The 27,706-nt window shown below is 39.2% G+C and overlaps 2 protein-coding genes across 6 annotated transcripts in view; one reads left to right on the top strand and one right to left on the bottom strand.

Moving 5' to 3' along the window:
• Positions 1-20,116, top strand: part of VPS13A (vacuolar protein sorting 13 homolog A) — a 148,429-nt gene extending 128,313 nt beyond the window's left edge. For 2 of the 4 annotated variants that reach the window (XM_053409056.1, XM_053409055.1), the window contains exons 66-72: positions 1,978-2,023; positions 2,772-2,895; positions 4,975-5,089; positions 13,251-13,336; positions 16,050-16,173; positions 17,876-17,950; positions 18,271-20,116. In XM_053409056.1, the coding sequence (XP_053265031.1) occupies positions 1,978-2,023; positions 2,772-2,895; positions 4,975-5,089; positions 13,251-13,336; positions 16,050-16,173; positions 17,876-17,950; positions 18,271-18,321 (621 nt within the window). In that variant the 3' untranslated portion in view covers positions 18,322-20,116. Of the gene's footprint in view, positions 1-1,977; positions 2,024-2,771; positions 2,896-4,974; positions 5,090-7,617; positions 7,843-13,250; positions 13,337-16,049; positions 16,174-17,875; positions 17,951-18,270 lie in introns of those variants that run through there. The other 2 variants (XM_053409058.1, XM_053409057.1) reach the window with 1 other exon arrangement.
• Positions 20,117-21,164: 1,048 nt separating this feature from the next.
• Positions 21,165-27,706, bottom strand: part of LOC128423644 (guanine nucleotide-binding protein subunit alpha-14-like) — a 37,396-nt gene continuing 30,854 nt past the window's right edge. The window contains exons 3-7 of one of the 2 annotated variants that reach the window (XM_053409060.1): positions 27,414-27,568; positions 24,076-24,204; positions 23,563-23,692; positions 22,742-22,895; positions 21,165-21,548 (exon numbers count right to left, since the gene is read on the bottom strand). In XM_053409060.1, the coding sequence (XP_053265035.1) occupies positions 21,358-21,548; positions 22,742-22,895; positions 23,563-23,692; positions 24,076-24,204; positions 27,414-27,568 (759 nt within the window). In that variant the 3' untranslated portion in view covers positions 21,165-21,357. The remainder of the gene's footprint in view (positions 21,549-22,741; positions 22,896-23,562; positions 23,693-24,075; positions 24,205-27,413; positions 27,569-27,706) is intronic. The other variant, XM_053409061.1, reaches the window with a different exon arrangement.

The following is a 27,706-nucleotide window of genomic DNA, read 5'->3' as shown; positions in this document are numbered from 1 at the left end:
TAAGAAACATCACATAACATATTTTAATATTGATAGGTTGAATAGTTTCAACACTAGTTCTTTGGCAGATAGAGTTGCAGTCACAAGCTGCATAAATTATATTATCATTCACATCAGAAGTGAACATGATGGGTTTCTGACAGCAGAGTTGCTGCTCCCTTGCAAAAGAGGGAAGAGGCACAGCGATGGGAAGGTTGGTGTAATGCAAATAGTGTGACTGCGAACAGCAGTGACTCAGCTGTCGGAAGGTCAGGTGAGCTGGCCCCACCACACCGTTTGCTATTGATCCATGCTCTAATTAAGGTAAGATTGAAAATATTGCTATGATTTAGAGTAAGTGAAAGTTTATATTAGGAATTCAGTCTCCATTATTTTTATGCTCCAGTACAGGCGTAGGCAAACTCCGGCCCTCCAGATGTTTTGAGACTACAATTCCCATGATCCCTGACCACTGATCCTGTTAGCTAGGGATGATGGGAATTGTAGTTAACATCTGGAGGTCTGGAGTTTGCCTATGCCTGCTCCAGTACTTTGGCAAATGAGTGTTCAGACCCCTGGGCTCTCACTTGTGGGGTGCCTCAAGGTTCCGTCCTCTCCCCCTTGCTTTTTAACATCTACATGCAGCTGCTGGGAGAGATCATCAGGGGATTTGGGCTGGGAGTTCATCAGAATGTGGATGATACCCAGCTCTGCCTCTCTTTTAAATCAGAACCAGTGAAGGTCCTGTGTGAGTGTCTGGAGGCAGTTGGAGGATGGATGGTGGCTAACAGATTGAGGTTGAATCCTGACAAGACAGAAGTACTGTTTTGAGAGGACAGGGCGGGTGGGTATGGAGGACTCCCTGGTCCTGAATGGGGTAACTGTGCCTCTGAAGGACTAGGTGTGCAGCCTGGGAGTCATTTTGGACTCACAGCTGTCCAAGGAGGCACAGGTCAGTTCTGTGTCCAGGGCAGCTGTCTACCAGCTCCATCTGGTACGACGGCTGAGACCCTACCTGCCTGTGGACTGTCTCACCAGAGTGGTGCATGCTCTGGTTATTTCTTGCTTGGACTACTGCAATGCGCTCTGGGTGGAGCTACCTTTGAAGGTGACCCGGAAACTACAACTACCGGTAATCCAGAATGCGGCAGCTAGACTGGTGACTGGGAGCAGCCGCCGAGACCACATAACACCGGTCCTGAAATACCTACATTGGCTCCCAGTACGTTTCCGAGCACAATTCAAAGTGTTGGTGCTGACCTTTAAAGCCCTAAATGGCCTTGGCCCAGTATACCTGAAGGAGCGTCTCCACCCCCATCGTTCTGCCCGGACGCTGAAGTCCAGCGCCGAGGGCCTTCTGGCGGTTCCCTCACTGCGAGAAGCAAAGATAAGAAGAAGAAGAAGAAGAAGAAGAAGAAGAAGAAGAAGAAGAAGAAGAAGAAGAGTTTGGATTTGATATCCCTCTTTATTACTACCCTAGGGAGTCTCAGAGTGGCTAACATTCTCCTTTCCCTTCCTCCCCCACAACAAACGCTCTGTGAGGTGAGTGGGGCTGAGAGACTTCAGAGAAGTGTGACTGGCCCAAGGTCACCCAGCAGCTGCATGTGGAGGAGTGGAGACGCGAACCCGGTTCCCCAGATTGCAAGACTACCGCTCTTAACCACTACACCACACTGGGAACCAGGCAGAGGGCCTTCTCGGTAGTGGTGCCCACCCTGTGGAATGCCCTCCCACCAGTTGTCAAAGAAATAAACAAGAATCTCACTTTTAGAAGACATCTGAAGGCAGACCTGTTTAGGGAAGCTTTTAATATTTGATGAATTATTGTATTTTAATATTTTGCTGGAAGCCACCCAGAGTGGCTGGGGAAACCCAGCCAGATAGGCGGGGTATTAATAATAAATTATTATTATTATATAATCAACTTCACAGTCTTAAATCATGCTGAGAAATCCATTTTAAAACAAAATTGAGATGCCATTTTGTTTTAACTTACAGGGTTTTGTCAGTGGAATAACAGGAATAGTAACAAAGCCAATAAGAGGTATGATCGTTCTCTCAGTTCGTACTGTGTTATTTGAACCTAAAGCTGCTATTTGCTGAGATATACTTTATGTGAAAAACAAGCTACTTTTTACCTGCTGCTGACAAATGAAGCAAAATAGAAAAAAATAATGTATGTTTACAATTGTTATAATGGTGTGTCATAGTTTTAATTAGCGCTGAGCCAAAATAGCCTCCTGTCTATCTACCATTTTGCAGATTGGATGGGAGTGCATTTTGATAATATTTAGGAGAACTTACAGAGAGGGGTGAAGTTTTTTCACCATTACCAGCACTTACCCCATTCCCTGCTGCTGTTGGACAATATTTCCCCCTTATTCCTTTAACTTCAGGACCAGCCTGAGGGCTGAAAGTACTGCTTGCACTCTGATTTGGATCCAGATATCCTCAATGTTGCAGGGGGCATGCATTTTGTGAAACGTTTTATACTCTTCCTCTCCCACAGCCCTCCTTTAAGCTGGAAAAGTTTATGAAATAACTCACACCTCAGCCCTAATTGTAGCAAATGATAAAATATGCTTTCTTTAAAAAGATGTTCATTTATTTGTTAGAGTGTGGTGCTGATAACCCCAATTTTGCAGGTTCAGTCCCCGTATGGGGCAGCTGCATATTCCTGCATTGAAAGGGGTTGGGCCAGGTGATGCTCTGGGTCCTTCCCAACTCTACAATTCTGTGATGCTGTGATTCTATTTTATGTTTTGTTGTTTGCTGCTGTCATTGTTTTCTAGGAGCCCAGAAAGAAGGAGCAACAGGTTTCTTCAAAGGCGTTGGAAAAGGATTAGTGGGAGCTGTAGCAAGACCCACTGGAGGAATAATAGATATGGCTAGCAGCACCTTTCAGGGAATTAAAAGGTAAGAATGTATTGATTACCATTATTTGTGACCACCACCATCACAAAGTGACTGCGCCATACTGTTCACATTTCAGTCCTTGATCAGTAATTTTATTTAAACATTCCTTAATAAAATTATCAGCGCTGATAACACAGGTACTTTAAATAAAATGAGAACAACTTTAATTTTTAAAAAATCAACAGTTGTACGCATGATAAATTTCATTTTATAATTCTTATATTACTTTTCTTTGAAATATTTCCCCTAAATATGAAATATATTATTAGCTTGCAATAGAAGTACCGTATTTTTCGCCCTATAAGATGCACTTTTCCCCCTCCAAAAATGGAGGGGAAATGTGTGTGCGTCCTATGGGGCGAATGCAGGCTTTTGCTGAAGCTTGGAGAGCGAGAGGGGTCTGTGCGCACCGACCCCTCTCTCTCTCCAGGCTTCAGGAAGCTATTCATAAGCCTGGGGAGCCCGCGGGAGTTTCCGCAGGGCTCCCTAGGCTTCGGATAGCAGCCTGCTTGCCCGGAGCGCAGGGCGCCCTGAAGCAGAGCGCCCCGCGCTTCAGGAAGCTATCTGCAGCCTGCTGCACGGAGCGCGGGGCACGCTGAAGCAGAGCGCCCCGCGCTTTGGGCAGATCTCTGCAGCCTAGGGAGCCCTGCGGGAGTTCCCGCGCTGGGGGGGGGGAATAATTTTTTTTCTTTATTCCCCCCCCCAAAAAAATAGGTGCGTCCTATGGGCCGGTGCGTCCTATAGGGCGAAAAATGGTACTTGAAAAAATATCATTTTAAATATGTCATTATGTGTTAGTGTATGTTTCTCAGCTTGACATAAGAGACATCCATGCAGACAGTTGTGTTCTGTAATTCATCCAAGACAGGCACATGTTGGAGTTAGCTAAGTTGCATGTGCCCTTTGGACTCCTTCACTTTAGTTCCTGTCGTTTCCCAAGGCATATGTGTCTACACTATTTTTTTGCCTTTTGAGCTCAGGTTCTTTCTTTTCGCTGTATTTCCCTCTCCTTTATTCCTTCTTTGCCTTTTCAGAAAAGTTTTACTAAAAAACTATAACCCTTACCTCTTACTCCATTCTTTTCTTACTGTGCCTTCAGATTGTCATAGTTCATACCAGTAAAAACTACAAAGAAAAAAAATAGCATACTAAGAGAATTATGCGAAATTTGCTGTTATGAACCGTTTTGTACCAGTGTGTTTTATTTTCTTTGTGCACTGTGTGAAATATGAGCAAGCCAGGGCTGAATTGATATTACCCTTGCTGGTACCTTTCCCGGGAAAATCAGAGGCTCACTATGTCAGGTTCCTATTGGAAGACCGGACAAACGCTAGAACATTAGCAGTGGCGAAGTTTTTATCGGTGGTTGCAAGAACCAATGATCCCTATCTTTAAGCCTGAACAAAATGCTTGTTTAACCTGGAGGTAGGCTGTCTGAACTGTGCATTCCTTTGTAATGATTTGTTGGGTCTCTGGACCGTAATAAAGATTGATTGATTGATTGATTGATTTTCTTTGTGGTGAGAGAGCCTCCCCCATAATAGAGATATTCAGGCTCCCCTGCTCTGTGTTCTCTCCCAGCAATCAGGTCTCCACTGGCTGTTGGTACACCCATGCTATGGGAAATACACCTACTGGAGCTAGAAATATATATAAAAAATAATAATAAAAGGTCCAGTAGCACCTTAGAGACCAACTAAGTTTGTTCTTGGTATGAGCTTTCATGTACTTTCATGTACACAGCTACCTACCTGAACCTACTGGAGCTAGTTTTAGTTTGTGGGGTGTCATATCCAGTGGAAAGGGTGTTCACCCTGTCGCAAGACACTAGACAGGAGCAAAGACTTGTGGGAAGCAGGTTGGACTCCCTCAGTTTTTCCTCCTGTCTAGACGTAGGCAGTACGTTCCTCCTGACTCAGCTACGTTTTTTACTAGTTTCAGAATTTGTAATTTGTATTGCTTAGCTATTTAACCTTGTTTTATATGGATGTTTATACTTTATTAAAACGTTTTAGAATATTCATGAAAATATTTATTCTATTTCTGTAATGCAAAGGTCTTAACTTTCCTCCCCCTCAGAGCTACCAATGCTTCCGAAGATGTTATGAGCTTGCGTCCTCCCCGCTTCTTTGGTGAGGATGGAGTCATTCGACCATACAGATTAAGAGATGGTGCTGGAAGTCAAATGTTACAGGTGAAGAAACTAAACCTTCAAGGAGACATAATATAATACACTTTTTACATGCACATACATTCCTCTTCCATACTTAAACATATATTTTTTTAAAAAAATATTAGGAACAGTTATTCCTATTTATGCATTCAGGAATGTTTTAGTATTTAGTCAGTGGAGACCATTTTTTCAATTTCCATTAACAGTATATGTTACCTGTTGGTTTCAAGATTATTTGACATTTTTTATTTAAGTTTTTGAAAATAATAATAATCTGCTTTTATAATAACAGGGAATAAGTCAGTCTGTCGGCGCATCCTCTCTCCATCTGTTGCATGTGTGTCTGTGTGCAGAACTATGGATGCACATTACTGCATCCTCCGGATGGCCTGTATTGTCCCTCTCATTTTCTCTGTGATAGCACTGTCCACAAGACAGACCTAAGAAAGCTGCTAGATTTCAAGATAAGAATTTTTAGTTAAAATACATTAGAAATGTAGCTTAGAGAGGCAGCTGAAATAGCAGTCTTTGGTTTGAAGGGATGTGAAAACAAAACAAAAAATCAGCTATTGCAGCTGATTTCACTTTGTTTTAACCCTAGCGTGTGGGATTTTTACTGCAGAGAAAGTTAAGTACGTATCCTAAGTGCTATTTTTTAGTTGTTTAATAAAAATAGAGATTTGCGAAATGGCCGGTGTGAGGGGATGTAAGTAGGAGAACAGATCCAAAGTAGTGGGGGGAAAGCAACAACATTTATATTAAAATGTTTTCTAAAGCCTTAACTATATAACATACACAAATGCCTTAATGAGAAGGGACACAACAAAGAATAAATATTGAGATGAAAAGAAATGCACTTAATCTTTTTGAAATGTTTTTATATTTATAGAAGTCTTTATTTGAAATGTTACTACAGTACTTCAATACGGGTTTTTATTTTATTTAAAAATTATTTTTTATAGTCTATAAAACTCATAGTATTTTGAATATTGGCCATTGTTGACTAGTTTTGATCTAGAACAATGTTTAAAAGAAAAATAAATAAAGGGGTTTATTTTACTATGAAATTGAAACATGATAGTGGGTAGTGGAATTAGTTGTGAGAAATAAGTGTATCGAAATGTTGAGAAACAAAGACTACTGGTGGAAGGAGCAAATTAGCTGCAAGATTCTCTCTGGGAGCTCACACACTCATGCCTACCTGCTAAGACAGAGTCTCTTTTAGCACAATGTGTGAACCAAGCCACTGTGTAGTTACTGTTTTCCTTCTTTGTTTGATAAATTGGAACAGTTGATTTGGGAACAATTCCCAGATCCTTTTTGTTAAGTTTTGGAAAGTTCAAAATTGTTAAATCTGTGGCCTCATAGTGAGAAATGGGAATTTGAGTATATTCCCAACAATTGAGCAGCTGCTTCCACATGTGCATGGAGAACATCCCTCAGTTTACATCCTACTATCTGAAAGTGGTTGCGCAAGCATTGGCCACAATGATTTATTTTTGATTAATTAATACATTTTATAATAGTTTAGACACTCCATATTCAGATAAAGGTTTCCGTAAGTAGATTTACTGTACTTGAGGGTACAGTGAGACAGACATAGAAATACATTCTATAACTCTCCTGTGATTTTGGCAGGAAGGGAACTCTGGTATTGGCACCACAATCCCTAGTACATATACGCTTAGATTTAGTCTGCTGTGATCACATATTAGAACTGGATAAATGGACACGGACTGTGTCAGTTTACTGGGAGAGGCAATTTAGGATCATTACAATTGACTGTTCAATTTAGTCTAGGAAACAAAGGGGATTCTGGCCAATGATGAGATGGACTTCACCAACTTCTATCCCACAGTACTTAATTAATTTAAGTAGTGTTGTAAAATTGGCTCACAAGGTGGCTTGATCAGCTTATGTATGGAGTGCTTACATGTGCTCCACCATAAGTTGAAGCAGCTACGGTAAACCAAAGCAGTTATTGTAAACCAGATTTGCAAATTGCAGTTCTGGAACTGAATAATGTCTGACTGATGCCAGCAATTTATGGTGCAGAACCAGCAATTTATGAGTACAGAAACTTTCTTATGCAGAGTTCCTCTGCCTGTGGAGACTTATCTATGCATTTCAAGGTAATTAAGCAAATCTGTGTGCAGATCAGTGCAAAGAAAACTCTCTACTCACAGGTTTCCTGTTTTATACTTTGATTTATAAAATCTATGTGGTCTAAAAATAGAAAACACAAATAGAGTAGGTTTTATATAGTACAGAAAGCTATGGTTCAGCTGTGACTGTGCTTTGTAAGTTCCAAAGTCTTTTGAGGTTTTGAGATTTGCATATATTTATAGAAAAAATAAACTTGGACTTATTTTAGTGAGTGGTGAAATATAGGGTTACATTTGTACTAACTGAAATTCTTCTTCTGCATACTAAAAATTCAAAAGTTGCATCTCATCTTTCTTTTTTTGCATTTTTTAAAATAACAAATAATTAAACTTTCCAGCTTCAACTAACACTTCTGCTTCTTTCTTCTCTTACCATGCTTGCAGAAAAGACAGGCCTGCAGAAAATGGACTATGTGTCATATTAGTGATAGTGATGATGATGATGACAGTTAGAGTAATATGTACTTTCTCTGCTGAATTATCAAGTTAAATGCTGCCACTTTAAGTTTAACTGCCACAGAAAAGCAAAAATTATAGTAGCTGTTTTACAATTGTGTCTTAAATGTAAGTTTAAAAATATACACTAATGAAGTCTAAGCACAAAGAAAATTGTTGTTTTAATTGTCTTTATTTGAATGCTGTTGCTTTGACAGTACTTTGACAATAATCTTGTAAGTATGATTTTTCCCCAGTCAAAATATATACTGTTTTTAAATAGTATATTTTCCATTTACATCATTATTTTAATTTTATGCATTAAATTTAAAATCATTTGTGCATTTTTACGCAAAATGCCATTTAGATATAAGTACTCAGTGTTGCCCTATAACTGTGTTTATTGTTGTTGTTAAATTTTAGTTTTAGGTATTGAAAATTGTGTATGAATATTCTGTAATAACAATAAATGAGTCTATATAAAAAAGATTGATCTGATCTGTTCAAACATCCCTACCATTATTTATTATCTTACCTATTTGTCACTTGCTTTATCAACTTTTATTTTTAAAAACACATTTATAGTTTACATCCTTTCATTTTCAGAAACTTAATTTAACATTTTTGCCTTAAACTTTCATTTAGTTCAAACATGTTGTGAAATATAGTATGAAATATGAGGCTTTTAATTCTAACCCTGTGGTTCAAATTGAAACTATTGATGATTTGACTTTTAAGTGAAGGGGCTACGACCACAAGGTGCTGCAAGGTGGAAGAGAGCCAGTGGAAGAGAAACTCACTTGGAAATATTTTGATGATCAGTTACTAGTCCAGCCACTAATCAGCCAATTTGCCAGAGGAAAATAGGAATATATAAAGGCTTTTGACTGAATTTCAAGAATATATAAAGGCTTTTGACTGCATAGAGAGAGTAGATGCCCTTCATTTCTTCTGATCACTGTACAACAGGAAATTACACAGAAATGGTAAAGTAGGGAACCAGTGTCATGCTGACCAAGGCAACTGAAGACATATAAAAGACCTAAATGAGTTTATTGCCACTGTGCTAGTAGGTGAGGAGAAGCCTAGGTGGTGGACTGTGCATGGCAGTGCCTGTTGTTGGGTATCACTATTACAGGAGCTGCTACTCTACTTAAATGTTTTATTTATAGGTGCTTCATAATGTTTTCTTTCCATTCAGTTACACCATGTGCTTATGATAGTATAAGAATATGCCTTCTGTAAGCATATCATTGAAACATTGCAAGGTTTATCTATCTTGTGAATCTGAGAGAAAAGAAATTTTTGACTTAGAAATTAATGCTTTTACTTTTCAGTAATCCCTAGGGAATGGACTATCATCTCTGTAGCAGTGCAGCTGCTGATAAGCCAGAGTCAGAAAGTGGGCATCTGTGAAAGCTTATTTCCTTAGATTTATGGACCAATGAGTAGGGATGGGAGTTTTCAGAAATCTGAATGTCAGGTTTACCTGCACATATTTTTTTTCTGACAGCCATCTCACTCCTTAATCATAATAAGAAGCAAGGGGTTTATGTATTGATCCACACAAAAAATGATCAATTTGTGCATATGCATTTATATATTTATTATTAGACTTGTATGAATATTATACACATGTACACTCCAGGTTTCCTAAACGACCAAGCACATAAAAAGATTAATACAAAAAGGCATATGACTATTTTAAAAGGTATGTATTAATATAAAATTATGCTACAGAAATATCATACAGCATGAGGCTGTAAGTGTGTGTTCAATATAAGAGGTTATCCAATGTGAACGAAGTCCAATTGGATCAGAACCACTAAATTCCATGTATAAATCGACAATAATATTTTGAAAGGGGGAATATTTGGGTATTTAAAAAATAAAGATCAGCTATGGAGTTGTAAAACAAAATAGTATGCACTATTCTAGGCTAGAAACAGTGAGGGAAATATAAATAGCCAGTTTTCTCATTCTCAAAAAATTGAGGGCAATGGCCAAAATTAATTCTACTCAGAGTAGACCCTAGGAAATAAATGGACGTGGGGGGGGCTGTAACCACACTCACCTTTTGAATGTTATTAAAGCAATATTTAAATTATTCTAAAACATCAATACATTTGGTTTCTCCTTTGCTTCCTTTTCCACAAGGTCTACCCAGTTTCTGGAAGGGGGTAGCTCTGCAGTGCCATCTGGTGTCACATTTTAATAATGCATTATTAACATTGGAAAACAACTTCATATGGCTATATGGTTATCTCAACCATTCTTTAACTCCTTTTTAGCATTCAAAACCATGGGTGTAAATCCGCCCTGAGTGAGTTGTGGAGGTAGGAGTCTACAATGGGAATTACAATTCCAACACCAATTTATATCAGAATATTTTAATTATAAGATTTCTATTAGATTCGCAGATTCAGTGCTAGAATCAGGGCAGCGTTCCTGCAAGGACCCCCCTTCTGGCCCCTGAAGCCCATTGCCCTGCTCCTTTATGCTGTTGTTACCTGTTTCCCTGTCCTCTTAAGAGTGCAGGAAGCAAAAGGAGCAGCAGGGGAAGTAACCTCTGCTTGCCATGTCTTCTTGTAGGCAGTAATGCAGACTGGGCCTGAAGACAGAGGGCCAGCAAATGAGCAGTGTTGACAGTGCTAGCCAGGGTAGCCCACTGGGGACAACTTGCCTAAAGGCCATGCAAAACCTGGGTATAGTACAGAACAGATTTTCAGGAAAGAGAATCTTGGCACCTAGTTTGGAAATTGGCAAATGTGTAAGCATCTTTGTACAGAACAGAAACAAGCTAGTCTCTCCCTAGTGATGGTGCAATCCAGGCTTGGAAATAGTTATGAGAAATGTTGAGGGATAAAAACTACTGATGGTGAAGTAGACTGACTGCAGTGAGAATGAAGGTTCAACTGCGCCCTTCTTCTGGGTCACAGCAGCTGACTTTGCAGAATCCTTCTTTTGCAGCTGTCTGACGGATGATTGTAACTCCACTGGAAGACTGAAGAACATTTTACCTAGTGCTCTTTTCCATTTCCACCCCTCCAGTGAAATTTGGCCTTTTTCCTATGGGATACATGTTGCCAACACAACAGTCTTTATAAATAAACAGTTTAATATATGAAAGGTTTACATGTATTTAGGTCCCCACCCCCAATTTCCAGAATAAGTGATTGGGGATATATATATAAATTGTATATTGTTTGGTGTATAACTTCTTCAATGTCAAAGCCTTAAAGAGACAGTAAGAAGGATCCATCAAAGGAGATCTATGTGTAAAAAATGAACCGTTACACAGATTACCTGTCTGAAGCTTTGATATAGCAGTAACCAATTGTCACACTACTATGTGGCTGCCATTCTCTATTGTTCTCACTTTTCTTTACTCTGAACATCTTTACAAAAGCACTGTTGTGATGCCAGTTCAAATAACCCAATCCAGAAGAAGTGTGGTTAATAGAGTAAGGAGTAGCTTCAGGATGTAATTTAGTGGCACTACTAGTCAGAATAATGCTGTTATTGAGTCCTTCCTCTTTTGCCTTGGAAAAAATATGTGTCTTTCAGTGGTACGAGCAAGTAAGCCATTCTTGCATTTGCTTGAAGAGAGTACCAGGCATGTTGGTCAACGGCTACTGGAGGATAAAGAGGGGTGAATGCTTAGTGGGGGTGCCTGAGTAAATTAAGTGATATAATCAAGATGCATGAAAGCATTCAAAAATTAAGCACTTCATGCAAATAATGGGCTCTTCTAAGTATTGAACTTTCAGTTTCAAAATGAATTATGAAAGTGACAGTAAGGTGGCATTTGAGAAGAGTGGTAATAACAAGCATCAAAGAGCAGGTGAAAAACATGGAAGGAAAAATACAAAAGAAAAGCTGAATGATGAGGCAGAACTCTTTATAATTCAACCCAGTTAACACCAGGTTTCTGATACACTCCCCCCCCCATCCAATCTTCAATCCACAATGGAATCACATAGTTGAAATGAGGTATTTTAGGGTGCTCATCAGTCCTATTCAGTGCCAAGATTCCTTAAACAAGACCTCTCTGGTAACTGCTTTTTCTCCTTGGGAAAGAGATGCACTGAACTTCCCTAAGCTGCTGAAAGATTTGCTATTTTGCTTCCTTTGTTCTGTCACTGCACATAAATTTGTAAGTCTGAAATGTCTGTTCACATATAACCTGAATGAAGTATTTCCAGTGGCTGTAGTTAAAGAGAGCTAGAGCCATGTTAAGAGTGTGAGCTGGGAGGTAGGAAGTATAAATCTCACCACTGCCATCTCCATCTCCCTCCTCCGTAGGCAATGTGTGGATAATGTTTTGTGAGGATTGCTGAGATTTTATTTGTGAAATAATTTGGTCACTTGGATTAAAAAATAATCTAGCAAACCTACTAGTGTATTGGAATCCTCAGATTCACCTTGTCTACTATATAATAAATGGTTCTATATCAGTGGCTAGTTTGGAATATATTATGGATTGCAGTGTTTTGTATGTTTTGTAGAATTTCTTCTAATGAACTTGCAGTGAAAAATTAGCATTTTATAAAGTATAATTATCTTACAATCTGCTCACTTTCTTAAATGCACCACCAAAATTGTTTCTATGCTGTATTTATAGGATTTAAAATGTTGTTCCTTATTATTTCCTTTTCATTCTAATTTAAAATCTAAATTAAACTTTTGGTTTTAGTTCAAGAAAACATATTTAAATATATCAGGCCTGTTCTGTAAAAACAAACCACCCATTTTATGTATAGATGTATGATTGAATTTTTATGCAATATAAAGTATTTCTGTTTGACTTTAGGGAGTGTATGAATTGGGGGCTTTTTGTTCTCTCTCTTTCTCTCATTGGTGTGGGGGGACTGATAACATGATGTAACATTTGTGCTTGAGACTTTTTGAAAATACTGTATAAACAGTTGAGGAACATTTCAGCATGGGATGGTATTATGAGTCAGAGGTCAGCAGCTTATTTTTATTCACTTCATGTTAAAAAAAAAAATCAGCTATGGCTTAAGGAAGATCCACCAGTCTGGATTGCATGCCTCAAACACAGTTCACTCCTTTAAAACCATCATATATGATTGGACGCTTGTGTCTGAAACCATGATTATTTGCATAGTTGTATTCCATTTACTGAGAAATACAATAAGAAATGGTTTCTGTAACAATTCAGGTTGAATTTGAATGGTCTTCTCTTTTGAGTATTACAGCATTCGGTAATCTGAAAATGCATAGTACTTTCAAGGTTATAAACATCTGAATAGCCCAATATTATGTACTCATAATTTTAGATAAAAGGTTTTTCACATTCCAGGATGATGGCGCATCATGTGGAAGGATGTTTACAATTATGTCAACTCTCTATTACAGTACTACTAGGTGTGAAAGTTCTTCTTAATCATGGCAGATATTAAATGTCCTCAATATATGTGATGTATACATGTTTTATAATAAGCTGAAATTAATAATAATGTAAGCTGAAATTAATAATAATGTTAGACATTAATATTTTCCTCAGAAAGAACTTTCTATACTCTAGGGAATTCTATACAACTGTCTTTCTCTTTTAGAATATTGAAAATGGAAGATTTGCCAAACTGAGATACTTTACACATGCAATGGTTAATAGTACAGATTTACTAATGGTAACAAAGAGGTAAGGTTCCCCATTTGTCCAGTTAACTTTATAAGCTGCATGCATTGTTACACTTGTTTTTTTGCTCACTCAGTAATAATATATATAACATAAATAGTGTGTTTAGATTTTCCCTTAGCATTTAAATGAAAGAAACGCCAATCGTCCTTAAAGGTAAAGATACTGAAGGCTATATTTTACAACAGAAGACCAAGATTTAGAATGTTTTTATGTTACCTCAAACCACTTGATTAGACTTTTCACAGTAGTCAAGACTGGAGATTGTGTTAATATTGTTAGTGTGTATGTGAAAATCTGGAACTGATAAATGGTAGTCGGAATAACAATATTCCTGGGATAAGCCCTCATTCATTCATTCTCTCTCTCTTAAGAATGATTCTGCCATGTACTTTTGTAACTGATGTGCTTCAATTAAGTAGTTCCTTATGGGTGCAGGTGTCCATATATATTGAAACTACATCAGCGAAAGCTTCCTTGTTCAATTTAGTAGAAGAGACAGTTCCATGAGTATAAAGAAATTTGCAATGTCTCTGCCTCTCTTGACTGAAGAGCAAGGGCGCCAACAGGATTTTCTGTGCTCAGTGCGCAGCATGGGAAGTGGGATATCTGAGCTACTTGTAAAGGAAACCAATTTGCATAAAATTTAGCTATGCTTTGTGTCATATGCAAATTTGTGTCCTTTTTTGCAAGTAGCATCGAGAGCTCTCCAGAACATGAATAACGTATGCTTGATAAACATATATATAATTGTATCTTCATACTAGAAAATACTTAACATGTTGAATTTCTGCCTGCCTCAAAGGCACAAGAATGACATGGCAGAAAACATGCCTAAACCTCTTTGCAAAGTTTTCACGTTTTATATTTGCCATTTTCAGGGAGGAGGTGGATTCTTTAACACCTACTGTGTAGTAGTATTTGCAGAAAATAACATTTAAGTATATGATCTTAGATGATAAAAGAACAAACTACTTAGATACAAAGGGCTGGAAAATGAGACAGAAGGGGAGGGAGAAACAGCAGCTCCTTTGGATTCCAGGGATTCCAATCACCTGGTTTCCAAACAACTCACTCGTCTATCTCAGCCCTGACTTCACTCACTGGCGACACTAAAAGGTGGGAGCAGTCAGGTTGGCTCATCTCAGAGAAATCACTTAGAAGGGTACCTGTGCATTTTGTTTCATAACTTGCTTTCCAGGAGGGCTGGAGACTTAAAAAAATAATGAATGGAAGCTCAGAGTCTGAGCCCCCTTCATGATGTGGGCTCAGTACATCAGTACTCCCTGTACTCACATCTCAGTGGCCCTATGAAACAGAATAGGAAAGCAACAGGAACTCTGTTTGATTATTAGAACAGGCACCTTGAAATCAGCGGAATATATATTTAGCGGTAGTGCATTAGTTTTATTCTTACATAGGAACCAATGCCTAGGGGCTGTGGGGGCTTTGCCCCCCCCCCAATAAAATATTTGAGAGGTCTGCCCCCACCCCCCAGATTGATGGGCACTGCCACTCAAATAGTGTGTGTGCACCACATCGTGTGATCGATTATGCAGGGTGGGGCCTACCTGCCCGCCCCCATATTTTATTCAAGTTGGCACCCCTGCATAAGAAATAGTATGTCACTTTGAAGGTATACAGCTAAGGTTCCCCCCACCAAGCCACTCTTGCTATCCAATATTGTGCAAGCTCATTTCCTTTTCCTGCCTTCCCCACTGCAGTTTCCCACACCACTTCAAATATTCTCTAGGGTTTCTCAGATTTTCAGAGCAAATTTGGAAGGATAGGCACAATTGGATACCACTCCACATAACTACAGTCATACCTCGTGTTGTGTTTGCCTCAGGTTGAGTGTTTTCAGGTTGTGTCCCGCGGCAACCCGGATGTACCGGAAAGGGTTACTTCCTGGTTTCGCCGCTCGCGCATGCGCAGACATGCAAAATGATGTCACGCACATGTGCAGAAGCGGCAAATAGCGACCCGCGCAGACGCTGTTCGTGTTGCGAACAGGTCTCCGGAACGGATCCCATTCGCAACCAGAAGTACCACTGTAATTCCACATTTACAAGGGAATTTACGCCTTAATGTTTCTCAAACATTATCCCCACCCCATCATGCTTCTGAAACTGAAGGAAATTTCAGATGCACTTCATAATATGGCATAAATATCCCGCTACCATTAGACGGATAATGTTATTAGCCATGCATAAAGCACCTCTCTGGATCCTGACCAGAGTTTTGGTTGACAAAACTTGCTTTATTTTCTAACTGAAATATTATTGAAACATGAAACCCTACAAGCTTTTTCAAGGAACTAACAAATTCAATTCAGTGAAGACGCAGGAACACTTGTTTTTTTGTAGAATGTATTTGACCTTAATTATTAGAACATGACTGAACAAAAGTATGTGTTCAGTTCAACTATTGCTGCTGCCTGGTTATCATTCTATATGCCAGCTGTTCCTTATTATATATTGATTTCTGCATCTTTAAAGTAGAATGTAGTTGTCTTCTTTGACTGAATTAATATACACACATATATGATTAGGTTCCGCTGGCATCATTGTGCAAATCCATATGTGTGTATTTCATTGTGGAATTAATAAACTATCAAACTGGGTGATAACAAGGCAACTTTTAATTTTTATTTAAAAAGTAATTGTTGTATTTCTGCTTGCTTTGTTTTAATGGTTTATTTTGTATTCTTGTTTAGTGGCATATTATTCGTGACAAGAGGTACATTTGGACAGTTGACCTGTGAATGGCAGTACACCTATGATGAATTTACCAAGGAGCCATTCATTGTTGATGGACGGAGGTTGCGCATTGAAGCAAAGGTACCGTGAGAGACTTCAGCTTGTTGTAGAATGTATTAGATTAGCTTCAGAGTATATTTTAAAAATAAAAGTAATTTGTCTCCAGTAGAGTTCAACAACTTAAATGGCATGTTGTTTTCCTTAACTTGCTAGTTTATTATATTGTTGTTATATAACAAGTCAAATTTACCAAGCTAGTAATACCACCTATGAAAACTTACTTCACTAGTGTTGTTGTTTTTTAATTCAAAGTTTCATGGTCAGATAAAGGGGGCTTCAAATCTCCCCCCCCCCCGTTTCTTCCTTTCTTCACACACACACACACACCCCGTTAATGTTTTCCTGCATAGAGAACAAGACTCTTCTGGAAGGCACTCTCTTTTTCAGCCCTTGTGTTCTCTAAAGTGTTTCTCAACCGGGGGGCATATGGCCCCCAGGATATTCCAGGGGGGCACAGGTGAAAATTGCATAAATGGGGGGGCACAGAACAAGACTAGGGGGCCACAGAAGGAAATGAGAAGTGGCGAAAACAGAAGTGACCAAGGAAAGAAAACAGGAAAGGAAAAAGAAAACAGAGAAGTGAGGAAAATGGAAAACAGAGAAGTGACCATGCTTCCCAAGCAAGGAGATTATTACAGGGTTTCTTGGGAAAGTCAAGCAGTATGCCACAAATATTGGATGTCAAGAATTCAGAGTTTTCCTCTTTAGCAGTTAATGATGAATTGAAAAATGAAGTAATGGTGTATGTGAATCATTTGAAGCCGCTTTATACTGATATGGAAGTTTACTTCTGTGATCTGCTGGACTTGGATATTCTGGCCTGGGTAGCCTCCCATTTTCACATGCAGAAGAATTGGTGCTCCCTACCTTCTGCCCCAATCCCTCCCATCCATTAGAGAAAGCCTTACACTCAATCGATGTGCAGCACGCCCTTAAGGCATACATCATCTGGACAAAGGAGTTTAAATGTACACACACACTATTTGTCTCCTTTCTCCCTACTGCTGCCAGCTAGAATGATTATTGCTCTATGCTATCTTGGTGGATATGCATTTGCATCTTGATAGCCCATGAGTGCCTAACCCAACCTCACAGGCTTACAGTCCACTCAACTCAGGCCACAGCTGCATCTGCAGCCTTCTCCACTAATGCCCCTATTGGGGACATAGGCAGGGCAGCCACCTGGGCATCCCCCAGCACACGGCACTATAAGATTGATCTGTATTCCTTGGCCGAGGCTTCCTTTGGCCACAAGCTCTTATAGCAGGGCCTCTAACGTTAGCTCAAGTTGCAGTTGGACCTGCCCTAATTGGGTAAGCTCTTTGAAATCCCAAGCCAGTGTCCCCCATGGCGCCAGTAGGAGATAGTACAATTGATACCGACTCAAAATGTAGACCTCTAAGGCATCATGGAGTCATTGGAGCCACTCCCTAATATGGATAGCAACATGCTAATTCGTAAGCCCTTTACAAAAAATAGTTAAGTTAAATGTTTAAGAGGAAAGTGGGCACCTGTTATTTCCTTACTGCTTGTGACTCCATTGACTGTTCGAGTTTGGCAAGTCCGCAGACCTGATTGGGAGCTGCCTCACGATCACGGTGGAGTCAGTGTGCAATCCACTATAAAGCTATGAGCTGTATGCTGGGAAAGTAAAATAACAGAAGTATTACATTCCATTTTACCTTGGAAAGCCAAATTAATAGGAAACTTATTTATTTTGTAGGAACGAGTAAAGTCTGTATTCCATGCCAAAGAATTCGGAAAAATTATTAATTTTAAAACGCCAGATGATGCTAAGGTGAGTATCGAATACTACTGATCTAAACATGTTTATTTGAAAATAGTATACAACCGTAGTCCTAGATTCAGATAACCAAAATGTTGATTGTGAGGGTGGCACCACTCCTGTGTGACAGTAGTTCTCAGATGTCACATTGATGCAAGTATAGCCCAGCTGGGAGTCTGGCAGATGCCCCAGAAAATGGGATTTGCCAACATGTGGACTGCCTTTCAGTAGACAAGACTGTATAGTTATATACTAATATTCTATGCTATTAATATTTAGATGAATATGTTGACTTACTTTCATTGTCTAAATTTTCTCTCAAATTTTCATAGTGGGTTCTCTCAAAACTGGAAGAAGTGAGGGAGAACCATCCAAAATTGTGACCATTTGTGCAAGATTCCAAGATGGACAAAACAGAGAGTGCCAAATTCAGCATTTTGATGGAAGCTTAGCATGTGACGTTGCTAAGACTATGAAGGGGATTGTTGACGTCTTCTACATAGCCAGAGTAGAAAAAAAATCTGCCATGGTCAGTGTCATTTAAACTGTCCTAGAGCTGAGAACCTCTGCCAAATTGTGGCTTATGAGCTTTTTATTTATAAATAATACAGAGTTACTTATATCAGGAGTAAAAATAATGTTTTCATGCATATTCTGTCACATGATTTAAAAAGACCAAGTCTAGATTAATCTTGTGATTTTATGTGATAATCAGGGTTCCCCCACCATCTAAGCTTTATTTCTCCTGTCATCGGGATTTTAATTAATATGCTATAATTGCCACATTACATGTTAATATAATGTAATTCACTGAAATTCAGTTAAATTCTTCAGGGAAAGACTGATTTAACCAGCAATGCTCTTATATTATGAATGATCTTGCTGATCTGTTTATTCAAGAAGCCTTTTTATTTACCAATATATATATCATGAGGTTATTTAGTTTTTTTAATACAAATAAACAGTTTGTGGTACTGTAATATTATTTTTAACACTCACTTTTTATATGATGCAAAAAATTAGCAAGGTGTTCTGGTACCTCACGATGATGGGTAGATGTACACAGATAAACATGAATTATTGAAATGATAACCTAGGCAGGGATGTGTCTTTGCAGCAATGCTTTGAATGGCATGATCTTTACTTTCAATACATAAAATTTTCAGCAAAGTCATCGAAACCTTCTAAAGAGCATGTTTTGAAATGGTATATAAACCTAAGGAACACTCTTGAATGAAAAACTATTTTGAGTGAGGGGAATCTAAATTTCATGCTCATGCTGAATGCATTGTCATTAATTAAAAAAAAATTCAGAACATTCATTAACTTTGGGATGCATCCAACTGTTTTTCCTAGAATAGAGCCACTGAATTTCATGGACTTAAATTAGGCAAGTCTCTTAATTTCAGTGGGTCTGCTCAGAGTATGACTAACGTGGGAATACAACCCATTTCTGCATTTAGACCCAAAACAATTCATAAGATCTTTTTAGTTCTGCATGAAAACAACAAAATTTCACTATGTGGAGGGTTGCATACACATTTCTTTTAATTTGATTTTGCTAGGCTATACAATAATGCCTATAAATGCACATGTAGATGAAGAAATCACGTCATAAAAGGGAAAAGAATGCAAATGTATGTAAGTGTGTTGCCTAATCCAGATTTGACTTGTTTGATGCATGTAGTAAATGTCTGCTCCAGAATATTCTTTCCAAACTCCTGTTTGGAAGATTGAGGTGAAAGAGATTGGCCCTCCTGAATTTGCTGGTGGTACTTAAACTCCTCAAACTGTAGCTTTGTTGTAAAAGCTAAATAAAGTAAATGGCATGCCAAATGTAATTGTATGTATTTATATAAAAGTCTTGCTTGCTCCATTATGTAACCACCTGAGGTGCTTAAAGGAATACATTGCAGTCTTCCCCATAACATTTTATTTCTTGCTATACAAAATGTATATTGAATTAATGGTTACTGGATATGCCAAAATATAACTTGTGTTGTGTCTCAAGAACATGAACGAACTCTTTCCAGATTCATTGGTTTAACTGACAGTCATATCATACTTGAGCATTTACAGTTTGAGTTGTGGCCTTAAGCTGCAGACCAACCATACAGATCACTCCTTCTAAATGTGTACAATAAAGAGTGTGATGCCTCCTAGGCTGGTTACACATTATTTTTGTTTGTGCTTATTAGATTTCTGTCCCTGTGTCTGCTAGACCTGTAGAGAAAAACACATACCTGTGCTGTCCCAAATACTGAGGTAAAGGTAAAGGTACCCCTGCCCGTATGGGCCAGTCTTGACAGACTCTAGGGTTGTGCGCCCATCTCACTCTAGAGGCCGGGAGCCAGCGCTGTCCGCAGACACTTCCGGGTCACATGGCCAGCGTGACGAAGCTGCTCCGGCAAACCGACACCAGAGCAGCACACGGAAACGCCATTTACCTGAGGTTTTACCCACAGTGCCACCTGCGTCCCAATACTGAGTTGGTTCATGTCATTTTTAAATTTTAGGAATGTTCACACAGTGAAGAGATGCTAATTGAATTACCACTCTGTCAAACATTGTATTCAACATGTTATCTTTCTTCGAACAGTTTATGCTGCATTACTTCATATGAAGGGGTGACATAGCAATAGTGTAAATGATGCCAAACAAGTGGTGGGTCTTAACTGTATTTATTTATTAAATATAAAATAAAGGAAAAGCAAATAAAATGGGAAATGAACACTCACTGCCTTTGCCAAAAATGGCCACCAAAAGGTATGGTCCCCCCAAAGGAACAGGTGAATGATAGATGCCATTCAGGGGTGCCTTGATACATTTTGGAGTTGAGACAAGTGCACCCGTCCCTTCTCCAGTCACGGAAGCAGTTACTTTTTATAGGCTCCAGCAAAGGGCAGAAGGGAGCTTGTTTTTATTTAATTTTTAAATAACTATGCCCCAAAGTATATAGAAAACAACAAATATTAAACATATTGGCAGCTAGCATTTTACTTATGAATAAAAAATTGCACAACAAGCTGCCGTGTTTCAAGGAAAATAAGATGTATGCCATATCCTTCAAAGAGGCTTTAAAAACCTAAATATAAATATAGGCTATTTTTCTTTCAGCTTAGTCATGTACCTTAGTCAAATGACAATATAGCACCCAATCTTCTGTAACTAAGACATCTCTGGCTAAAAGATTATCAAACAAATTAAATTAGCGGGTCACCTCAAAATTAAAATTATGCACCTCAGATCAAAAACTGAAAGAAAAAAAACCATTTTGAAAGTGTATACATTAAAAATCTGTAAGTATCGTATCTAAATTTCCATTTTTGTTAAGTAAATATTTTATGGTCAACAGGGACACAAACAATTGCTGCAAATACATACATGGAGTTTTAAATACAATGCTGGGTCCCTGTGGTTTATGCCAGATTGAACTCCTTTAGATTCAGCTGTAGTATTGTGTCTCTGACAGCAGCAAAGACAAATCTAATGTTTTCTGTGTCTGTAGCACATGTAAAATGGGAATAAATCACTTTCTCTTTATCTGTATTCTGATCCTGGTATAACTTCAGAATGAACTCTCTGGCAGCTTTAACATCTTGCTTTGGTCCTGCTCAAAAGCAAAAAATGACACCGTTAAACAGAGAGAGAGACTCTTTGCAATCTTCAAATAAATTTCACTAGTGTATGCAGAGTTAATTAATTCCAATTAACTATTTTCAAATATACTAATACACACAGGTCCTGCTATCCAAACAGAATGCATTCTCAGGAAATCATTTGTTAGGTGAGTGTTTGCATAACGAGTCAACGATTTCCAATTATTCCTAGGGGGAAAATTCTACCATGTTCCCAACCACAGAATGTTTACCCCAAAATTTTGAAAAAACCCAGGAAAACCCACTGAAACCTTGCAAAAGGCAAGGAGGGAAGGAAAAGGGTGCTCTCTTATTTGTCTGATCTGTCCCCCACCCACCATGGTTTTTGGTTGCCATGAACCAGCAAAACACAAAAAGTCAGTCTTGTTTAAGGCTGCTCATTTGTTCACAGTACTACAACTGTGTCTGGCTGTCTTGATATCAGAATCTGTGATGCGTGTGTAGTGAGGTTTGGGTACTCATTCCTTATGTTTGGGTATGTAATGAGCGTTTGGACAGTAGGACTTGTGTGTAGTAACAAATGCTAACTTCCCATACTGGGAATATGGATGTGCATATAATTTTAATCATTTGCTTGCAAAAATAGGTGCCGTATTTTTCGCTCTATAGGACGTACTCGACCATAGGACACACCTAGTTTTAGAGGGGGAGAACAAGAAAAAAAATTCTCTCCCTCTCTGCGCAGTGCCCCTTCAGCGAAGCGGCAGGAGAAATGGAGCCCCTTCCATTTCTCCTCCCACTTCGCTGAAGGGGTGCTGCGCAGAGAGGGAAAGCTGTGCAGCGCCTCTCCAGCGAAGCGAAGCCAGGAGAGCAAGAGGGATTGGTGCGCACCGACCCCTCTCGCTATCCAGGCTTCAGTGAAAGCAACGCGAAGCCTCCGGAGCATGGCGGGAGCGCTCCTGCTGCGCTTTGGAGGCTTCGCGTTGCTTTCGCTGAAGCCTGCATTTGCTCCATAAGACACACACACATTTCCCCTTAATTTTTGGAGGGGGAAAAGTGTGTCTTATAGAACGAAAAATGTTGTCTGTTTTAGTGTAGCCAACAACTGGGGTAGCTAACACTTCACATTAAAGTGCTGGTCATTAGTGAACTGACAAAGCAGCTACAATAATTGCTTATCAGATGTAAAGCACAACTGGTTTACCTGTGAACTCTGGAAAATAGGTGCTTAAATGGGAATGCATAATCTTCTCTTCTAAAAGGTCTTTTTTATTTAAGAACAAGATGACTGAGGAGTTCCGAAACCAAGGGTATGTGATTATTGTTTGAAATAAAGCCTTGCTTTCTTCCAACCGATTCTGCAAGAAAAGTATGAAATGTTAGCAAAGTATTCTTAAAGAAATTAGTGGGTGCTGGGCTGTATCCAACACTGATTTCTGCTTGCGTAACAGAACTTCACTCCACCTTCATACCACTGCTTACACTTAAAATATGCTCCAGGGGTTTGGGGGACCCTCAAGAGCACATTTTGGGGGTGAATGGGGGAAGGAAATGCAGGGCAAGTCTATTGTGTGAGTGGAACTCTGCCTGCGCACCCCATTTCTGTGCTCAGATTAAAGTATAATTATTTCATACCCAAAACCTAGTCCCATCTATCATTATTTTCTACCCAGACATGTGTTCCAAGTATAATTAATTATAACACTAGCTATTCTCCCAGTGCCGCAAACAAAGTGTAAATGGGGTGAAAGATAACCATGTTCACCACTTTGAGCTCCTTGGAGGAAAGGCAGGATATAAATGCAATAAAATAATATGAAATACAATGCAATGGATGCTATATGTGCAAGAATGAAAAACTAAGAGTGTGTCTGTGCCAGAATTTCGTCAGGATACACCTACAAAAATTGGTATTGTGCATCGAACAGGAGAGGATGACCATTCTATGGAGAGATGCATTGAGAAAATAATCTGCCACAGTAAAATGCACTAACTGAAATAATCTAGAGCACTCTGTTCTTTTACCTCATTGTTGGATTCTGCCAAGACTTGATCATATTCACTAAGAGCAACCAAGAATATTATTGAGGTAACACTTTCAAAGCAGTGTATCCATTTCCTTCTTTCTGATCTCTGTCCACCAACATCTACCATTCTGTAAATAGAAATAGGAGTAACTTTGTGCAATAAGCTTCCAGGGCACCAACCAAACAAAATAAACCCAACTCAACTTTGCTGTGAAGAAGACCTGATAGCGGAACAAACTATTTACAGTAAACTGAGATGCTGATAAAGTTGCTCCAGGACCAAACTCAGAAACCATGTTTAGAGGCTCACAAAAGCCCACATTCAAAAGGGCCTTTTATAGCCGCCAAACTCTTCAGGTTTCGATCAAAATCTAATTACGTCTGATGTTAATAACTGCAACCGAGCCTTCTCCAGGATGAACTTTCCCCATTTGGTTCAAATATGGTGCTGCTGTATCTGGCTACTCAATACTGCTTAACCTTGATTAGTAATTTGCATAACCAAACTTACCTAAAAGTAACATTTTGCAACTCAAAAGGATATTCAATAATTCCAGTGGTTGGCACTCTCACTCTGAGAATATCTTGCTCGTTTGGCACAAATGATGGTGCAGCAATGCGGTCAAAGTCTGAAAGGTAACTTCCAAGTCCAATACAGACACACTTATTTAGCAAAGTGTTACATGTTGTCATAAACAAATTAACATATGTTGAAATCAAATATTTAAGTAGAAGATTAATTCACAAATAAATGAGAGCTAATAGACCACACAAGGTAAAAGATTAAACAACATGGACATTCTAGATTCAAAACTCAGTGCTACTGTTAATGCACAACTACCATTACACAAGACACTTTCAGCCACAGCCCTCCCCCCACCCCACCCCCACCCCCAGACTGCCATGTATGAATAACAATAGTGGCCTATTTTCAGTTACGCTATTTACTTTTGAGCTGACTGTATCAAAAAGAAGCTTGTCAATTTATATTCACATTTTCCACATATTGTCCTCATTTACAAAGTAGTAAGTTTAAAACATTTAAGTAAAGACCAACATAATTGCTATTTCACTGTATAAAAACTAAAATCCTAACCCAGCGGGAGTGGGGGGTGACAGTGCAGACCAAGATTGTAGCTTTGTCTCCAAGCTCCTCTCTTTAGTTACAAGAATTCTTTTTTTTAAAAAAAAAAAGCATAAAAGAATAAAAGACTCAACAATTTCAGACTTAATGCAAGGGACTTAACATTTGCTTTAAACTAAGACGCTTAGAAACTATTCTGAGACTAGGAAAATAACCGGGCCTAATAATCTGTTTGATGGAACTGATAATGGTGCCCTAAACTCCAAAACTATCCAAAGGTGAAGAAGAGTTGCTCTCTGAGATCACATTGCAAATAACGCAAGAGGATCTAACTGAAATAATTAAACCACCGGAGGAAAAGGTACATGAGGTTGCTGTGCAAATAGATGGGATGCCTATAATGGAAACATAGGATATCAGCATTAAGTTCTCGAAAAAATGGAGAGTGCAATTCTTATGCTTGATGTAAGGTTGGAGCAACTGGAAAATATTTCACACAGACTGAACTTGATACTAAGGGGATTAAAGAGGGCTCAGAACAGGAGGACATGGTGGACTTTTTAGTTTTTGTTGTTTAGTCGTTTAGTCGTGTCCGACTCTTTGTGACCCCATGGACCAGAGCACGCCAGGCACCTCTGTCCTCCACTACCTCCCGCAGTTTGGTCAAACTCATGCTGGTAACCTCGAAAACACTATCCAACCATCTCGTCCTCTGTCGCCCCCTTCTCCTTGTGCCCTCCATCTTTCCCAGCATCAGTGTCTTCTCCAGGGAGTCTTCTCTTCTCATGAGGTGGCTAAAGTACTGGAGCCTCAGCTTCACGATCTGTCCTTCCAGTGAGCACTCAGGGCTGATTTCATTAAGAATGGATGCGTTTGATCTTCTTGCAGTCCGTGGGACTCTCAAGAGTCTTCTCCAGCACCATAATTCAAAAGCATCAATTCTTCGGCGATCAGCCTTCTTTATGGTCCAGCTCTCACTTCCATACATCACTACTGGGAAAGGACTTTTTAGTAGTCTGGTTCAATAAGCAATTTCTTGAGCTGGGGGACAGCACAGATCAAACAGAAAGCCCATAGAGCCCTCTCTCTGATAAAATTCTATGCAGCACTGTTGTGCTGTAAAAGATTGTATAATGAACCTAGTCAGAGAAACTAAATCCACTAAAATGCTGGCAAATTATATAAAGCAAAGTATTGCAGAAATGTGTTGAACTGAGTTTAATTTTGGAACAATGAAACCAAAAATGCCAGACTAGTCACTGTAAGAAAGTAATATTATTTAACATATTAAATCCTAAGACCTCCACTATCCTGCACAGCCCCCAATTGCCAGACCCTTGACTATTCAAGCCTAACCCCTTCAGCTGAGCCAAAGATGTCTTGCTTGCCAAGCTCAACTGTTGAATCACCCCCTTGCTCCCTAGGGAAGTTCATAAAAAACTTTTTTTTAAAAAAATTCCTGCTCCAAATGTCTTATCTTACTACACTAGGGATTATACAGCTATCTCTGAAATTTCATGCATATCAGTTAATATCTTGACCCTCCTCCATGAAAATAGCTGTTTACTTGGCCGTTTTCCTATGGCTGAAATTTCAATTCAGTGGAGCAGGCATTTTTTAAAAAATAAGTTTTTTTATGAACTGCCCTACTACCTACAGTTCATTTGCTATCTGGATCATGCTTCGCTAAGAAACTATAAACTCTTCTTACCTCGAGCAAAACCAAACTATTGTATTTAGCAAAAAAACAAAAAAAAACCACTCAATTTTCTACTAATATAATAAGAGAAATAGATTGTATGTATGTATGGGAAGAGTAGCTGCTCATCATTTCCTTACCCATAGAAAAGAAAACTAGTAATATTAAAACAAAACTGTTCTTTGTTAATTCATCTACATGAAGAGACAGATGTGATTTCATGCCGAAATTTGAGTTACAAATTGGGGTAGGGGGAGAGTGGGCAGTACAACCCGTCATAATAATACAATCTGGCAAAAGTGCTGAAGGGTAGCAAGATTGCAGGGCGCTGGAGACACTCACCCCGGGTCTGTGCTCCTTTGGAGAACTGAAGACACAAAGAAATATGATTTATTCACATATTTACACCTTCACTCTGCATGGAGGGATTCCAGATCTTACAGCTGGTCATCTCAAGAGGGGCTTGTTCCCCACAGCAGTGTAGCCCTCCAGTCCAAGGCATCTCTCCTCCTAATTCTGCTGTTCCTTATTCAGTTGCATCCTAATGGTCAATTCTTTTGGTGCTTTGGAGTACTAATGATTAGCCCCCCCCCCCCCCAGGTGTCACCTAACAAAGGAGTTCCCCTGAGTTCCCACTTGTTGACTGGCTAGGATTAAAGACTGGTACACCCTTAGGACATTTATCTAGGTTAATTAGCTCTTCAAATGCTAACTGCTGATGCTCACATTCCAATACACATGGATCTTGATTCCATTTTCAGAGTCTGACACAAGTCTTTACACAAACCCCACTTAAACACCTCAACCCCTTTGCATAACCCCCTTTCTAATACCCATTGAGACTGCCTTATATCCCAGGATACATACAAGTATGCATACAAGTATTTTCCAGCTGGAACTCAGGAGGGCACCGTTGCCATTATAAGAAAACAAGGGAGGTGCTCATGGTGAGTTCTGGCACCTCTTTTTCTTGAAAAATAGGACTGCATATAAATTCTAGTTAAATCCTAATATTTACTAAACCTAGACATTTAAGACCATAGATCTATTACTGTAAGATACATACTATTTAGCCGAGTCCGACAACTGGTATTCTCTTCGCCTATCATAGCATGCTTGGATTCCTGGATCCTCCCACAGCCTCTTAACGGCTTCCACAAGTTCTCTCTCCAGTGTTGTTACTGTGTCTACATTCAGCTCTTCAATCATCTGACCAGCCTCCTGCAGCATGATGAGGGGGGGGATAGTTAGGGATTTATAATCCATTTAGTCAACATGGAACTGCAAAATTAGACACTGCTGGGCATTCAAAGCACAACCAAGAGTCCCAAATGCCAGGTTCACCCTTCATGCACTAAC

This window comes from Podarcis raffonei, chromosome 11, assembly GCF_027172205.1.
Source record: "Podarcis raffonei isolate rPodRaf1 chromosome 11, rPodRaf1.pri, whole genome shotgun sequence".
NCBI lineage: Eukaryota > Metazoa > Chordata > Lepidosauria > Squamata > Lacertidae > Podarcis > Podarcis raffonei.
Note: the sequence above shows the minus strand (reverse complement) of the source record. Positions and strands in the feature narration are given on the sequence as shown.